Genomic DNA, 18,302 nt, shown 5'->3' on the forward strand with positions numbered 1-18,302 from the left:
GAAGCTCACAAGAACAAACTACTAAGGGGCTGTTTCCGTGTTACGGCAGGTTGCTGCTTGTCCGGTTTCCAGCTGGCGTCAGGTTTATTATAAGTTATTTTATATTGAGTGGCAGCATGGTCAATTATATCTTTCCTTTTATGACACAGCAGTAAGATGGCCTCCTTATGACTGGTCTGACTCATCCAGAGGGCTATTAGTCAAAGCAGGGAATGTGAATATAATGAGCTAGGTAATTGGCACTCTTTGGCCATACTGTAATTATTGCTAACGAGTGATTATTATAAAATGATGGTTGTAAACATAATTTAGGAGAAACTTTGTCTATAAATGCTTAAATGCACACTTTAGCCACGCTACCAACGTATAGCTCTGTGGATTATTAGTTAGTTGTAGCCTATAGTATCTTAACAACTATTGGATAGATTGCGATAAACATGTTTCCCTTATGAAGATGCTACTGATTTTGGCAACCCTCTGACCTTATGCAGCGTCACCAACTGTTAAAAGTATGTATATCTTTAATGATAATCAGTTATTTTGTAGGCCAATAGCTGTCATTTGGCATGCATGCTAACTATCAGATTAGCATTCTACACTCGATTCCAATATCCAAGTTATCTTTTGGAAAATTGGTGGCAGCAGAAGTAGCTTTATAATCCACACAAGTCAAGATGCATAGCCGTGGGAACATGTTTCAAATGGGGGGTGCTGTGGGGATGACACCAGGGCTAGTTCTGACCAATTTGCTGCCCTAGGCAAGATTTTAGCTGGCAATGAAAAACCTCTACAAAAGACCAATACACTACAAAAAGAGAAACGTATTGATATGGTGGACAGCTTATATAAAAAGGCTTCAAATGTATTTAGTATTGCATGAACATGTTTTAATTGGGGGGTGGACTTCACATCCTCTGAGGGGGTCCTGGGGTGCCCCCCCGGGAAGATTTTTTTTAACATTTTAAAGTAAAATACTTCAATCTGGTGCACTTTGAGCCCCCAATTACTAGAGACTGATCTAGGGGATACAACTCTAAACACCCATGTGAAAAAGATTGGTTTGTATGTGAACATAACCAATAACCTACCAAAGCCAATAACAAATAAATGTAGGCTAACTTGTTTTATTTTTGTGGTTCATTCATATCTTATTTTATCAGTTAACATTTATTAATTTATGCATATTTTTAAATCTCTCCAGTTTTAAACAATTTTTTTGGTTTACTGTCCTATAGTATACATTGGAATGATTTCAAACCTGTTTTTATTTATCCTAATAATTATAAAGGTGTCCCTTTGAAATATTTGCTTACATAAATTGTGATCAAAACGTTTGAGACCCACCGAGATAACTTAGACTAAAGTGAACTATCTAAACACTCAGAGTCCTTTACCTCACTGAGCCTCTCAGTCTGACAGGACAGAACTCTCCCTCCACATTATTGTAGAAACAGCTTCTTATATCCGTTAGCACAGCAGAAGCTAACAACAATCCCCACCGGTACCGGTGCACCCCCTCTCTCTATCTATCTATCTATCTATCTATCTATCTATCTATCTATCTATCTGTCTCTCTCTCTCTCACTTTGGCTGTGAGCTGCGGGCGCCTGATAAGCCAACATTCCCCACTTTCATCACTTACAGCGCCCATCGTACGGGGCAAATGGAAAATGTAACTTGGGTGAAAAGGGTGTTATCTTTACTTAATTATGAATGTTGTTACATCAAGGCTGAAAATTCGTTTTTTTAAAAATTATATTTGCATTTAATCTTGTGGAAGTGCAGATCCCCTGTCCTCCACCAGGGGGTGCTGCAGCACCCTCAGCACCCCTACTTCCCACGGCCCTGTCAAGATGATATTGTGAACATGTCAGCAAACTGTTTTCTACCTACACATTTTGACCTGTGTTTTTCACCACTTGATCTCTGTCAAATTATTTGGATTTTAATCTCCCTAACATCTGAGAAACACATCTGTCTCTTAAGATACCAACTGATCTGCTCACAAGCTACATGCTAATTCTGTCTTTCTGCTAAGCTGTATAATTCATCAAAAATCTCTTACGGTTTGTCTTTGTTAGTTTTTACATGACATGCAGTTACTGTACTTGATTCAATGTTAATATACACAAGACACTACAGCCATGCTAGGTGCTTTAGATTAATGTAGTGGTCTGCATGCTAATACGCATACAACGGCAATGCTAACACGCTGAGCAGGTGTCATGTTTACCGTCTGACTTTAGAGTATTAGCAAGCAAAGCATTACCTATAATGTGCCTTAAAAGGTATTAGAGAGATATGAGTTTTGTATAAAAGCAAACTCCCCAATAGTTTTCAAGACATCTCACTTAAAGGCACATATGTCAAGCTCATGGTAGCACTAGAGAGGTAATGTCAAGTGGGATTTAATCCTTTTGAAAACAAAAATGTCTTGCAAAATGTGTCGCAATCCACCCAATAGCTGTTGAGATATTCCGGTCTGGACCAACGCCTGTGTTGTTGGAGGTTTACAGAGAAGTTCAATGTTACAGTTTTGTGATGCTTCATCGCTTCCAGATCGGAAACACCAACTGTGTGTTACCGAAGCAGAAGTAAGGTTTGCCTTAGGGGCCACAGACCGTATGGGGTAACATGATGTATGTTTACTGTCCTGGTTCATCAATGAACACCTCACCCATCAGACTTAAACTAGCTCAGTGCGCTGAAGCTACTGTGAAATGAAACATCATGACTCCAAGCGACAGTAACCGAGTTAAGGATTAAAAAAAGGCAGTGTACATTTCCTTAGAGCAGGGGACGGCAACCCGCGGCCCACGGGCCGCATGCGGCCCTTTAAGCCCTCTGCTCTGGCTCCCTTGAGCTTAGATAAAAAATAAGAAGGAAATAAAATAAAAGTATTTGTAGGACTATTTATATTTTGTTGCATGGTTGAAAATGTTTCGTATCTTGTATTTTGAGGTGATACTGTGACACATAAATAAAAAACAAAACGGTTTTAATTAGGTCAACTAAAATATGCGTCACATCCTGCTACGGTCCCGCGCGATTGCCTTTTCCTGCGGGTGAATAACCTGACCCCCGGCTCGATGAGCGAACTATGGATAAATCAAAGAAAAGTACCGGAGGAACACAGGATTTAATTCTGTGTGGACAGAGTTATATGCATTCACAGCAAACGATGCTGGTTTACCGGTATGTTTGATATGTAGAGAGAAGTTGTCAAAGGTGCTGCAGCCTTTACGTATCGAGGAACAACACGGAGAGGAAGACAGCGGACGATCTTCAGTCATAATTCAATGGGGTATGTAATTTATTTCAGAAAACACTTTTTGTTATATTCCATGGAATGCTCTTAACATCCCGATAGCAATGAATATATTAAATGCTTTGACAATAAATACATACAAAAATGTATCTCTGGAAGCCGTAGTGCTGTAAAAAGCACGACCAATCATCTGAGCCGGCCCGGCTAAAATAACTGGATGACCTACCTGCCTGTCAGCCTGTCAGCCTTCCATCTGTGCACACATTTATCTCGTGCCCTCATTGATCATGTGCGCGTTCGTGTGTGTTGGAGGAGGGGCTCTGTGAGGAAGTCTGAAGGAAGAGGCATATTTTTTCCGGTTGTATTTTCAAATTCTAGCGCACTCGAGCTGGTTTCTCCATTCTTACCTACCCTACCTTTAACTCTTTTTAGGATGCAGATATATGTTTTATTTATTTCAAAGTGGGCCCATTTTAATAATATTTGTTTTCCTTCAAATGTGCAGAGGACTCCCCAAGTGTTGTGTTTAATTTATTTTAAAGTAGGCCTGTGTCTTCTTTTTAATTCTCCTTATAGGAGTTCTTTGTTTCTTATTAGAGGTTAACAGTTTTATATAATGTAATAAATAGCCTAATAAATGCACAAAAACTGTAGTTTTTGTCTGATATAACAATAAATACAACTTTGTTAGCTATCAAGCTATGAATATGTTTTGCGGCTCCAGACAAAAAAATGTTTTGGAAAAAGGAGCAAAATGGCTCTTTTGGTCAAAAAGGTTGCAGACCCCTGCCTTAGAGGAACATCACTGTGGCATGCAGGTGATTTGTACCTGCTGCTTTCACCCTCAGATGTATTGACACTAGGGATGCCAGTGATTATTCGATTATTCTAATATTCGTTACAGTCTCCATAATCGAATATTATTTTTAAAAATCGATTTTATTTATATATTTGTTTATTATTATTTATGGTTTTTTTCTGGCTTAGTTTCAACCAAGATATAGACTAAAGCTAATAATAGTATTAATAATTGTAAATGGCCATTGGTCACACCACCAGTTTGTTTTACTGTAAACTTGGAGGAAGCCTGCGTGCAGAGCAGACTGCTGCTGCAGCACGCTACACACCGACCCCGCCCCCACCCCCCCTCTCCCTCACACGTGCGACTAAAGATGAACAAAGCGGCAGGTAAAAATAGTTCCTCCTCGCGGAACTGCTTCAAACTTACAAGTCCAAAGGAAGTTGAATGAAACAAACAACGGAATTCCTTTTGTCTGAGTTTTTTTTTTTTTTCTCCCGGGGGCGGTCGAATAATCGATTATTATTCGCCAGGGCTGCCGAATAATCGATTTTGATCATGGTCAGTTTCTGGCAACCCTAATTGACACTGATGCAGCTCTCAGGGTGAGCCTTAGGGAAATTACCATAAAGGCTTAATAAGTGAAACGACATACTGTACCACATCTAATGTAGGTGGACATATTCATAGATATAGGAAGATGTTGCGTAGTTGTAGTGTTGCTGAAGATCTTATGTACATCATTATTTCCACGCTGTTTCGCACTTACTCCTCGAAAGACGTCATAACTGGTCTACGTGTTGATTGGTTTTCTTCAGACAAGCTGCTGTAATCCCTTCAGAGTATTTTAATATATGTATCAGGGTAGAAATGTGGGCTCAGTGAAATCAAGCAGACAGACAGATATTTCTGACACAGACATGGATCTCTCCTATGAATCATCCTCACAATAAATGAGCAACTCCTTTAAAACAAATTGGAGCTTCTCTCTGAATTAATGTTCGTATAACAGCACAAACCTAATGCCTTTTTAGGGTCTTTGTGGACATCTACAGCTCAGTCGTTGGTAGCTATATTAATTGTTCTTAATGTTTCATGTCCCGTAATCAGATAACTGACAGAATGTGTTTTTTTGTCAGTTACTCAAAGTGTGAAAGTGTTCTTTTTAGTCTTTTTCAACATTTGTTCTATTTCTGTTTGCTGAGTGACTAGGAAAAACACAACTTCCGTGAAAGATGCCTGATCTGATGTGTTGAAGTCAGCGGTTTGGACCAGTTTTTCCCATCAATACACAATTAATACTATGGTGAGTATTTTTGAGTAGACTTATTTGCAGTAAATCAAATCCAATCACTGAGCTTATTTTTTCCTGTTAGAGTTCTATGATTTATTAGCTAACTCACTTTTGGATTTTGAATCAATTTGGATACATAAAGCAATTATATTGTGAAGTTTCTAATAGCAGGGTATATGCAGGAATCCTGAAGTCAAATTTAGTACATTTTAAGACCTCATCGCCACTTACATTGGCGACACACTTTACCTCACATTGACTATACACAGTATTGATTGTCCTTCCTCCTTATCTTCCAACCATTTGGACGCAGACTTGCATTTCTCCATAACGATGTTGTTTAACAACCGGCGTAAATGGACCTTCGCGCGCTACCAAGCAGTGAGCGTGCGATGTCCTGTTCAGATGATGTCAAATCCAACGGAATGCCATAAATAAACTACACAGAATCACACTACACACCTACGCAATGATTACATTCAGGCAAACTGTAGAATACAACCTCTTTGGACAATGTATATACTTATTGAAAACAAGATAAAAAATGTAATAGCTTGGAAAATGCCGCTTAATACTTTTTAATAGCCTTAATTTTCGCTAAATTGATTTATCAACTTTTAATACTTTTTAAGATCCCGCGGACACCCTGAATAATGACTGAATAATTACACACTACTCATGTAGAATTCATGTAATGGCCATTAGGGTTCAAGGCTCATTTCTGTCCTATTAAATGTTCCAAACTGACCAAAGAAAATGAAAATAGTTAATATGTAAAGAGGATTGCACGTACTCTAATTTAATTTATGGAGACAACCCTGTGTGATTCTTTAATAACGCTCTACTGGAATGAACTATTTTATTCAAAGTTTAACCTATGTCTCTTTGTTCGGATAATATCCCTAGTAGGGCCCCTGCTCTCATTCTGTATTCACAATAATGAAGGGCCATTTAGAAGAGAACCACTTCAACACAAACATGTCTCATTAAATGAGTTTGAATGCCGTGTTTTGTTAGAAGGGTGCACTCCATTAAAAAGTGTGTGTGGTGGGGGGGGGGGATACAGCTCCAGTGTGAACAGATACAGATCAGACTGTAATTACAGCTCAGCAGGCACAACCCAGAGCTGGTCTCTGTGAAAGCTACTTTCACCCCAAATCTGCTGTAATAAAGAGCATACAGGCCAGTGAGACACCATATGCTATGCTGTTTCTTGCACTATCAATTGCTGCAAAAATAAACCTTGCCTCAGGTAACCAAGAAACTGATTTTATTAGCGGCAGCAAAAATCAATTAGCACCGCCAACACTGAATGTTAAATATCATTACACATATTTACTGTTAGTTGCCGGGCTATATGCAGCTTCTTACAGCAAGAGCTGGTGTTTCTCTATACTCATCTTATTGTTCCTAAATCCCATGATGACCAAACTAAAAAACATGTTGGTCTTTATAAGCAACTGGTTTACAAGCCTATCACCAACATGCTGTATATACAGTAACAGCGGAGTGAGTCTTCACTGGCTTTAGGACATGATTCGATAACGATTCTCGAAGCATCTCGAGATATAACATCCAATTTTCCATATTTCCGAACATTACCACTTCTTTCATCAATTAATGCAACTGTTGCTACAGGAAATTAACTATAAGGCATTTTATGACTCTGTTGTGGTATCAGCCATTTTCTATGGTGTGGCCTGCTGGGGCAGCAGCATCTCGGCTGCTGACAGGAAGAGACGGAACAGACTGGTAAGGGAGGCCAGCTCTGTCCTGGGGAGTCCTCTGGACACTGTGGAGGTGGTGGGAGACAGGAGAATGGCAGCCAAGCTGTCCTCCCTGCTGGACAATGTGTCCCACCCCCTCCAGGACACCCTGTCCTCACTGTGCAGCTCCTTCAGCGACAGGCTGCTGCACCCCCGCTGTCTCACGGAGAGATACCGCAGGTCCTTCCTTCCTGCAGCGGTCAGACTTTACAACCAGCACAGCCCCTAGTAGACCCCCCCCACACACACTCACAACAACACAGACTATAACACCCCTTGCTGTTAAATACCATCCAACTATGTGCAATATATATATATTCCGTTAATAACTGTGCAATATATACCTGGCTGCTAAATCCTAAGAACTGTTACAGGATTGCAGAACTTTTTATTTTGTATTATATTCATTATATCATAACTTTTTCTTTTTTTTACTTAGTACTTTTTAATGCATGTAACATTATGCAACATTAAGCTGTCTGTGGCTGTAACAATGTAAATGTCCCCTCTGTGGGACTAATAAAGGTATTCTGATTCTGATACAATCTAAAACCTTTTCTCCAAAATCTACTTTTTCTAGGCTATCACTTATGTGAAAATATATAACGTAAAAATGTTAGAAACTATAAATTAATTTGATTTTGAATGTAGGTCTCATTACACTTTGTCACTGCAGAGTAGGGCTGCACGATTTTGGGAAAAAATCTAATTGCGATTTTTATGACAAATATTGCGATTGCGATTCGATTTGCGATATTTGTTTTTAAGCGACCCAACGGAAGTTTATTTTAAAATGCGGCCATATCTCCGGCTAGGAAGGTCGCATCAACATGCTCCCGTCTCTAGCACCCCCGCAGCCCGAGCTACGAGTGAAAGAAATAAACTTACTTGAAACTTCTGTTGGGTTGCTTTAAAGCAGGGGTGGGGAACCTCCGGCCCCCCGCGAGACCATTTGGTACAGCCCGTCGAGATAATTTATAAACGCACGCAAAAAAGAAAAAAATTAAAGAAAGCTAGACGGCAAAATAATTAAACAAGCGAGTGCCTATTTTTCCTGGCCTTGGCCATATATGTCAGGGACCTTGAACACAACACGAGCCTAACGTGTCATCACGTGGTATATGTCTCGTCTGACAGGGGTGCATTTCTGACGGAGAGCACCAGAACGTCGCTCCGCCACTTCAGATAAGGAGCTGTACACATGCTGCAGTTTTTGCGTGGCTGTGTCTTAGTTGTAAGCCCAGTGGCGATCTGTTCATTTGTCATACTGATCATACAATCAATCAACAAATCTTTGTTGTTATTAGCATCTGGTTAGCTAGCTATGCTAACAAATATAAGAAGCTTTTTCTACAACCAGTGAGGTAAAGGCACATCTTTATATGATCATTATAGTTATAAAAAAACAAGAGAATAAAGTAAACTACTATATAAAATACTATATGACAATAAAAAAAGTTGTTATTAATAAACAAGAATACAGTTTGAAAGGGGAGTGATTTGTAAAATATCCATAAATAAAAAATAAATCTGCTTACAGTTCTGTTTCATATGGATGAGAGATGTATCCATAGATCTCCTAATGTTGCTCTCAAAGTGCACCAGATTGATGCTTTTAACTTCAAGATTTAAAATCTTCCCAGGGGAGCATGCCCCCGGACCCCCCTAGAGGAGGTTAGGTCCCCCCCCCACTTAAAACATGTTCACATGGATAGGAAACTAAATTGCACACATGTTGTGTCCGTATCTTTCGGTTTTGGTGGTCATGCCACAACCATGACTCGCGCATGCATGCATGCACGTGCGTGCATGCATGCGCGAGTCATGGCAAGATATCTGGATTAAGAGGTTGCTTTTCTTTGCAAAGCATGAAAGAAAGGTGAAATTAATGGGCTGTGATTTTTGTATTTTTAAGCAGGTCAATAATTTGTACGGCAGGTCAATAATTTGTACGGCCCTTGGAAGATGTTGAAAAAATTGAAATGGCCCTTGAGAGGAAAATTGTTCCCCACCCCTGCTTTAAAGTCAAGCTTCAGTTTAAGATTCACCCTGTAATATAAAACATGTGATGGAGCATTACTAACCTGACTCAGATGGTTTCTTTCACCAAACCATCTAGGAAAGCTCCATTGGAAGCCATTTGGAAAGGGCAGGCACTTTCAAAAATACTTGGATCAATCTGTTTATCACCTTCTATCATGGGCCACTTCAGATTGGTTAACAATGGCTGGTACATGTGGAGCACAGCACTTCTGATTGGTGTGGATGACTGACACACAAGAAGAAAAAAAAAATGTAAAAAAAAATCGCCGGCTTTGCGATTTATAATCGCATAATTTCGAATCGCGATTTCGATTTAAAATCGATTCATCGTTCAGCCCTACTGCAGAGATGCAGAATCGTCCATGTCCGCATTGGGATGCGAATTAGAATCAATATTATTTTTATAATGAATATTCAGACACTCTTTACCAAAAAGAAGAGCAATTTATTTCAAGCGTACTGACCCATTTAGTACAAGATGTAAAGATTATACAGATTTCGTTGTGTGTAGTTGGATGTTAAAGCTATAGAAATACAGTTATGCTCTGCAAGAACAGAAATAAGGGATAGACTTCCAATACATCAGTGTTAAATGATGGAAAGTCTTCTCTCTCAGGTATTAGCAGCTCTTTTCTGATTTGATATCAATCCACCGATGGAGTGAATATAACCCCATTCAGCAGGGGACCACTCCTCCACTGTAGCAGCATAAACCTATCCTTGTTGCTGGGCATCCGTGTCCTCCGCGCTCCACCCTGCTTATCCTGCTGAGCTCAGCACTCTGCCTTTACCCGCCCTGAGGCATTATGGGAGTTCACAGAGCACACTCACTACAGGGTGGTGTGTGTGGCGGGAGGTGGTGGGGGAGTTTCTAAAGGAGAATCTAATAATAAAGTGCATTCAGTTAGACATTATGAAACACGGTCCTTCAGAAGCACTGTTGCAGATGACCCGAGCTGCTCTGCTCAGCCTGTGTGTCCACATGTTCAGTCACTGAGAGAGGACGCCGACTCAAGGACATTTCAAAGACAGCTTCCAGTAGTGATGATAAACCACCAGTTGGGTAAACTGGTGTATGTATTACAACAGGAGTAGGGCTGCAGCTAACCAATATTGACATGTTTTTATTTGCAAACTAATTGTTAAATTGATAAAATCTTCATCTTCAAATAAATCGTTTTTGTACCAACCAATAGAAGTATGAAGACGATCGGCCAATCAACCGCCATGATTTTGGACCATTCTGTTCGAGTTTCTCTAATGTGAGCATATATTATGCAATGATAATCTAAATGTGGGTGTTGGATTCATGGTCTGAATATTTAAGCCGCTTTTCACTAGTTGCTGATATTTTATATAAAATGTCATGTATTTTAATTCATCAATAAAAAGGAAATGTGTAGGAGGAGCCCTAAATAGTTGTCATCTTTTCCTGTTGTTAAAAGCTGCTTTACAGTAAAGTAATGTAATGTGTTTAATTTACAAGACTGTTCCATCGGTTCTAATATTTTCCCACTTATTTCATCAAAAAATCTCAATGTGTTCATATTTTGAGAGAGTACAAAAAGCCAACCCTGCAATATTGTTGCAATAAGGCTTTTGAGGTATTTAATCAAATATATTGTGCTATTTTCCCCATAAGGCCCCACCAAAGGCCGTTACCTGTTTAAAAACTAAAGATGCCTTCAATATGTTTTCAGCAATTAATAAAGGGTTATTTGTTATTCTTTTGTAAAACGACTAGTTGATTAATCAATAAAATGTTTCATCTCTCCTGAAGCTGTCGCCTTGGGTGTGTAAATACTGTATTACTGGGATTGGCACTTTTCACAATTTAATGACATCTTATGGACCTATTGATCGACAAAAAATTGTTAGCTGCAGCAACAGTCCAAAGGTATTGCATTTAAATAATATAAATAGGTTGACCATTCGTGAATCAACAATAACGTATGTATTTCTACAAGCCACCTCAGGGAAACCTTACATGTCCATTTTGTACATAAAACACCAAAGAAATAACGCTTTCTGCCTTGCGTGCCACTAACTGAAACGTCTGCAAGTCGTCGGTGTGCTTTTCTATTTTTAGACTTTTTTTTGTCTAGCCTGTTGCATAAATTAAGGGTTATTCAGAGAGTGAAGTGTAATCCAGCACAACCCTACACAGGTTGCAGATGAACCGACCAGCTGCTGCGTCCCGACCACAGGCTTAGCCCCACAGTCAGCGAGGCTCAGCTGTTGCCTTCAGGTCAGAAGATGCTTTTGTCCCCATCTAAAAAATCAGGTCAGCCCAATTTACTTGACTGAATTGAGGGCAGCTGACAACTGAACATACACTGTGGGTTAAAGCGTGGGCAGGAGTCAAGAAGCTAAAGGCCTACCTTAGCTCCAAACGGTATCCTGCATTATCATCCTTTGTGAAAAGAAGATAATTAAGCAATGCCAGAAAGAGCTGTGGCTTAGAGTGACATGGCCTCTATATTTTTTTTATTTTTGGGGGGATTTAACAACCTAAAGAGGAGTTGACATTCTTCCTACAATTGCCGGATTGACTCGATCATTTGAAATTAGTAAAAAAACAAGGGATTTCGTAAAATTACATCCCTGGCATTGTGACAAACGCTTTAAACAATCATTTAACTCAATAAATAGAAAAATCCCATTTACAGGAAATATAGTTTAAGATATAAATAGAAAAGAGGGTATCATTTATCTTTTCTGGTGGCTAAATCATGTGAGATTGTGCTGGGAGCAATCAGAACTCATGACCTCCTAAAATCCTGGCAATTGCCTCAACAGCATACCAGAAAGTACAGTGTGTGACATAATTACATAAATGCCCCATAGCATGTCTATATAAGCTACTATTGGAGCATTTTAGGAGCACATTTAAAAAAGTAGGCTCTTCGTTAACAGGACATGCAAACGATATGAAATTAGATTCTTAATCATCATGTTACTCACATCATATGAAGGCTAGTTAATACACGATCACAGCAAACACCAATCCTAACACGATTCCTCACATAGTTAACGTCAATATAAAAAAATGCATGCATTCCTCTTCCAGTGCATTGCGCTCCAGATTAACGATGCGGTGTTATAAAACAAGCAGCCTCTCCAGAACATTCTCCAGTCTATCGCCGCCCGTCTCTAACATTCCTACAACATCAACTTCCGGTCGAAAAGAGGCGCACATCCACCGCCTCGTCTGCGGGATGTCAGGCTGTCTAACGCGGGAATAAAGTGTGTGTCTTACCGTCCGTCAGTGGTGTGGATGGAGCAGAGGGAGGGGCAGTGCTGTTGCTGCTGCTGCTGCGGATGAGGATGAAGCAGGGTCGGCCTGCAGCTCCACACCTACACTGTGCTAGCCGTGCTGCATTCAGGAGCCCCTCGTACACTACCGTTTCCGATATGGGATCGAGCAGCATTCACATGAATCAGAAAAGAGCTCTCGTCTTTTTTAAAACTTCTCTTCAAGATAACATGAAGAATTCATATTTGAGGGATAAATCTATTAATATGTTTGAAACAGGGCCGTAGCCTGAATTTGAGAAATAGTAAGGGCATGAGACCCCTAACACACCCCTCACTGAATGAACAGCATGGAACAAAAAAATAAGTCTTTAGATGTGTTTGTTGTTAACTTGGATTTTTCATATTTTGATTCCACAATTCTAATTTCTCATTGGAGTTTCAAACCCCCCTGCAAACTGCCAGAAGTAAAATGGTTCTGTCAACAGGAAGTGGTCAAGTCATGATTTACTGATCTGTGGGAACAATATATAATTCACAGCCTGAAATTGCATTACATTGTACCTATATTTTAGGTTAATGTATACACCCTTCTTCCCTAATGCCTAAAGTGCAATGCACCGGCTTTAAATACCGGTGTGAATTTGATCATTAGCTTGCTAGGGAACATTAGTTGTGCGGTCTTATCAAAATGTAAATCAGATAACCAGGTATGCTAAACAAGAACTAATAATCACCCAGTAGCAGCTGCAACGAAAGACTTGGCCTTGCGCGCTGCCTGAATTGTTAAATGTTTGACCACTACTGAAATGTCATGTGCAAGAACAAACTGTGGCGTCAATGTTTTTCTTTCTTGTTTCAGAGTGAAGCCTTCTGTTATTTATATTTGCTACTTCTTTGCTTAAAAAATCAGTCAGATTTATAAAAGCTAAGTCTAAAATATACTCGAATAAGTCAGACTGATGCATTTGCCGTCAAATATGTAATGTTTCAAAAATATCAGTTTAAATTATTACCAATTACATCAACCCTTGGCCTCTTATAACTCTCAAAAAATCAACTCTCTGAAAACTGAAAACTATTTAACCCTTGTAAAATCTCCAAAGTTTCATTATGTGTTTTTTATTTTAAGCGTAAATGTAGAAATGGTGTACCTTTTTAAAAAGACCTATTGTGTACCTATGAAATTAAGGTACACAATTGTTACCAGATGTACAAGACTGCTGATGAAATGGTACAAATGAAAGAGTACAAACTTGTACCAATGGTAAAGGGTACAAAAGCTGTACCTTTGAGGGTACTGTCCCAGTGATGAGCCATTGTACCCCTAAAGGTAAAAAGGTGTACTTTATATTCTCAGAGTGTGGATGGCCTTCAACCATTATTTTGATATCATAAATAGACACACAATAGCATGTGGCTGTAAAGCTGTAATTATCCATTGCCTTTTGACTACAGGGGTAGAAGAACCAACCACTTCAGGACTATGGAGGTGGATGCTGTGCTAGCATATCTGGACCACTAAAGCCAGATATTTTTGTTGAGTGGGAAGTTGTCTGTTCTGGGAACGGGGCTTTTCAAACAGCTGTGAGTCAAACATTAGCTGCTGGGCAGGACAGACACAAACTAAAATAGACCGTTAGCTTTGCCAACCTGACCCACTATAAACCATGAATCATAACATTTCACTAACAGAGAGACTGATGCTAATTCATAGAGGTTGGTGTCAGTGTTTCATTGTTCAATGTTACCCTCCCTGTCAGAAATAGTCTAGACATTTATCATTTTGTCTCTTAAATAACTTGTTTTTTTGGGATCACATAGACAATGATTTCCTTTGATACAGAAATAGCTCTAACTGTCATTTAATAGACTTTAAGATTGCTCAAAAAGGTTTCACCCTTCAGGTCTGATTGTAAAAAGCCATTTAAAAAGAGCGTCGCATTTTATCCGCCTCTTTAAAAAGCCTCTTAGTGAAACTCAAATCTATCATATCAACCCTGATGAAGCAGCACTGATGCAGCATCATCTCAGATGACCGGCAGTCTCCTCTAAATGTCAGACAGCTGTTAGCCATGCAGCTCGGTGCCCGGCCTGCCGCACCCTTTTCTCCAGACATGCTCTTTTTCTCTCCCCTGAATGTCTCATGTATTCCTGCCCACCTCTCCTCCCTCCTCCACCCCTTACATCACTCTCAGTTCTCTCACACATTGAAGTATGCATACACACACACACACACACACACACACACACACACACACACACACACACACACACACACACACACACACACACACACACACACACACACACACACAAAGAAACACACTGGTCAAGGTCACGTATTTCTGAAAAGATTGTGCAGTACTTCCACCATGGTGCTTCACACTTGAGCACATTCTCTTTGACACAAGCACTTTATATACTGTAGAAGGTTGCAGCTCTAATTTACCAAACCTGAGCTGTTAAAATGTGTGAGCAAGTTTGGGTTTATAACGAAGATAAGAGACATGTAAATACTAGTATTTACTAATGTCACACACATTTATGATTAAGGCTTTCCTTGGGTCAATCAGTGACAAGATACACCCTCTCTTACAAGTCTTCTTAATGTTTGCAAATGTTCTAAAAACTGCTTCAAAAGAAGCTTCAATTGTCGTAATGCCAGCAGTTTGTGGGTGGTAATGTCAGTCAGTCCACCACTATCGTCTATACTGTAAATATAAGTGGATTGCCACAAAATGTTGTCTAGCATCCCAACATTGTTATCATTACACCTGCTTATTTATTTGCATGTTCTGTTGAGCATAGACTTTATCTTTTATCTTTAGCTTTAGCATTTAACATTTCGCTCAAAGCAGAGTATGCCTAAGTACAGCATAACAGAGCTGCTAGCATGACTGCACCTGTTTACACTTTAAAGGTAGCCTGTGCAAAGGTGTTGATTTACTTTTAAGTCCTCCTCAGACCTGTTAAGGTAGATTTTAAGTTGTGAATCATGGGCATTCATGTTTCCTAGCTTGCAATCTTCTTAAAGGTTTTTTGCACCTTATTGCCATCAAGTGTCAATCAGCTGAATAGTGAAACAGGGAGTGTGGATAATTGAATGGAAACAGGATCTTCTTGTAAAAAACATTTAAATGTATCGCGAGTAGTGGTCATAACACCATACCGGCCTTTAATCATTATTCCCCCATTCATCCAAACTGATTTAGATTACTTTCTGCAAATATAAAATCCTATCAGTACATCTAAAATAAAGAGTTTGTAAGATTACATTTTGACCTGTTTCCAGTTCCATTTAAAAGTTGCTCAAACCCTAAATATGTGTCTGAACTGCACTGCTCTGATTGCAGTAGATTCTAGAGAAGTACCTAATGAACTTGTAACTAACTCAGTGTATTTGTCCTCAGGTCCAAGGACCTCACAAACACACTCTCTTCTTTCACAATACAGCTCACATTACAGTTTTCCGCATCTTTTCACATGTTTGTTGGTATGAGGATGTGTATTGTCAGGTCAAGATGAAAGGCTCTAGAGCAGCGGACCCTCCTACTTGATATACGGATCTGACTGCAGAGAAGCCCAGGCGCTGATCAATAACGGCTGTTGAATTATTAATCATCACACGTCCGCCTAACCAGCACCCAGAACAAACGTTAGAAATGTTTAAGCCATTTACATTTTAACAGCTAATTTGAAAACTGACAAAGACACGGATTGCACTCCAGCTTATTTATCTGAGCCACATCAGTTTGTGTTGGTGTGATTTGCCTGTATTTCTTTTCTAAACACAGTTCTGTGACTGGCTGTATATTTGAGCCCTTCTCAGGCACAAATCAATGGAGATACAGATCAATGTAAGATAAGCATGTGCAGGGTGTGAGAGAAACTCCTGATCAGCGTTTCAGTCGGTAAAGCATTGTTACTGAAATCCACGACAAAGAGAAAAACGTATATAGAATATAGTATAGAAATCACAAAAATAACACTACCTGAGTTGTAAATTAATAATGTAGTATGTATCGAGACACAGCAACTTCACACTTGCTGACACTGCAACAACATTATATTACCGCCCACTCTTTGTCTCCCTGCCAGCATGTCTATGTGCACGTGAGGAGAATATACAGTAGCAGTGGGTATTGTGTGTGTGTGTGTGTGTGTGTGTGTGTGTGTGTGTGTGTGTGTGTGTGTGTGTGTGTGTGTGTGTGTGTGTGTGTGTGTGTGTGTGTGTGTGTGTGTGTGTGTGTGTGTGTGTGTGTGTGTGTGTGTGTGTGTGTGTGTGTGTGTGTGTGTGTGTGTGTGAAGGTCTTTAATTTTGCTGTATAGCTCCCTGACAGCCTTTTATTTGTTGCAGCCATCACTCATATCTGTCTCTGCTTCAAACTTACAGTATGTCCATGACCACTCAGCCTTCGGGTGTGCCGTTGTGGGGAAATCAGGTACTGTGTTTCACCACTCCCTTTATTCATAAGCTACTGTCATGAATAAATGAATTTTCTACGTTGTTTGGCAATACTAGTAGCATTGCTCTAGGCTAGGGAATGCAACGTCTGTCAGTCCGTCACTTTGGTCCAGACTGCACAAATATTCATGGTTCCCGGAGAATGAGTCTTAAAGGTCACATGTCATGCTTTTCCGGTTATTACCCATCCCCTTGTGTGTTATGAAGGTTTTTATGTATGTCAACGGTCTGCAGAGTCAAAACCCTCAAAGTGCACCCTGTAGGGAGTAAAACTCTAACACAGAAAATACCTCCCCAAAACGCCTCGTTGGTGGAACGTCATCATCCATTTGATTCTTCCGGGTACGAGATTACGTAAGCACGTACCCGGAACTAAATGGACCAATCCGTGGAGCTGTTCCGTTACGTCGTCCACGGAGCCGTTACATTAAGCCCCCGCTGATTGGTCCAAATTGACATTTGGGCCTTTCCCCCATTTTATTAAAGAAATTGAGATTTTAATGAATGAATAATCGTTGATTAAAAACACAATAACTTCAATAACTAGGGCTTATGACTGGAATCAATATCAAAATAAGTTATGTTCCCAATATCGCTATCTATCAGACATTCACAGAAATAATCAAACTGCTCTCCAATGCAGTAAACATTGTTGGACTGTAATCATCTCTTAATAGTATTTGTCGAGACGAAAGTCATGTAATAATATCTATGAAAAACGGACTGATAAAAAATGTATGTGTTTTCGTTTAGAGTATTATTATTATTATTGTAGTATTGTTCAATACCAAGAGAGGGTATTCGTTTTATTTTGGACCAAGGCTACCTTTCATAAGTGAGCTGTATTGAACAAATATGAATGCCGCTTCCGGTAAACACGGCAACAAAAGGGGCGTAGTTTGTGATGGCCGGTCTCTTGTTCTCAAAGCCACTGAGGGAGAACCAGGCGACAGTGTGTGTGAGGCTCCGGAGACGCCGTTTGTATGTTTCCCCGGGGTTTATTGTGTTCTGTGTTTATGTACTTGATCTGTTGTTGTTGCGAGAGTGCTATTGCGCAATCGTCTGCTTTTTACGCAGCGCGGTCTGCCTGTACTCAGTTGTTTGCTGTGTAATTTAGACAGCGCAGGTGTTCAGATGAGGTTTTCTCTGGTGCTTTTTTCCAGTTTAGAGATAAACACTCTGATTAATTCATTTAAGTTAATGATGTGGTTTTAAAATAACAATTTATCGTTTTAATTAAAACATGGTTTGTGTTATTATTGAGAATGCAGTGAGGCCTGCAAAATGTTTGTAATTTGTGTAGCATATAAGCTAACATTTGTTTGTCCTTTTGTGTTTTGAAGGTTTTCAACCTGATTAATTCCTGGAGCTGTCTTAAATAAAGAAAGACAAAAAGAACAAAATTCGAG

At 39.6% G+C, this 18,302-nt stretch overlaps 1 protein-coding gene across 3 annotated transcripts in view; it reads right to left on the reverse strand.

Moving 5' to 3' along the window:
• Positions 1-18,302, reverse strand: part of map1aa (microtubule-associated protein 1Aa) — a gene marked incomplete at its 5' end in the record, with an annotated part of 57,010 nt that overhangs the window by 17,625 nt on the left and 21,083 nt on the right. Inside the window, one exon of one of the 3 annotated variants that reach the window (XM_079663457.1) lies at positions 12,430-12,616. The exons of the other annotated variants lie outside the window; for them this stretch is intronic. Coding sequence (XP_079519583.1) covers positions 12,430-12,601 — 172 coding nt within the window. Of the gene's footprint in view, positions 1-12,429; positions 12,617-18,302 lie in introns of those variants that run through there. 3 annotated transcript variants of the gene reach the window in all.

Source organism: Notothenia rossii (genome assembly GCF_949606895.1).
Source record: "Notothenia rossii genome assembly, chromosome: 2".
In the NCBI taxonomy this organism is placed as follows: Eukaryota; Metazoa; Chordata; class Actinopteri; order Perciformes; family Nototheniidae; genus Notothenia; species Notothenia rossii.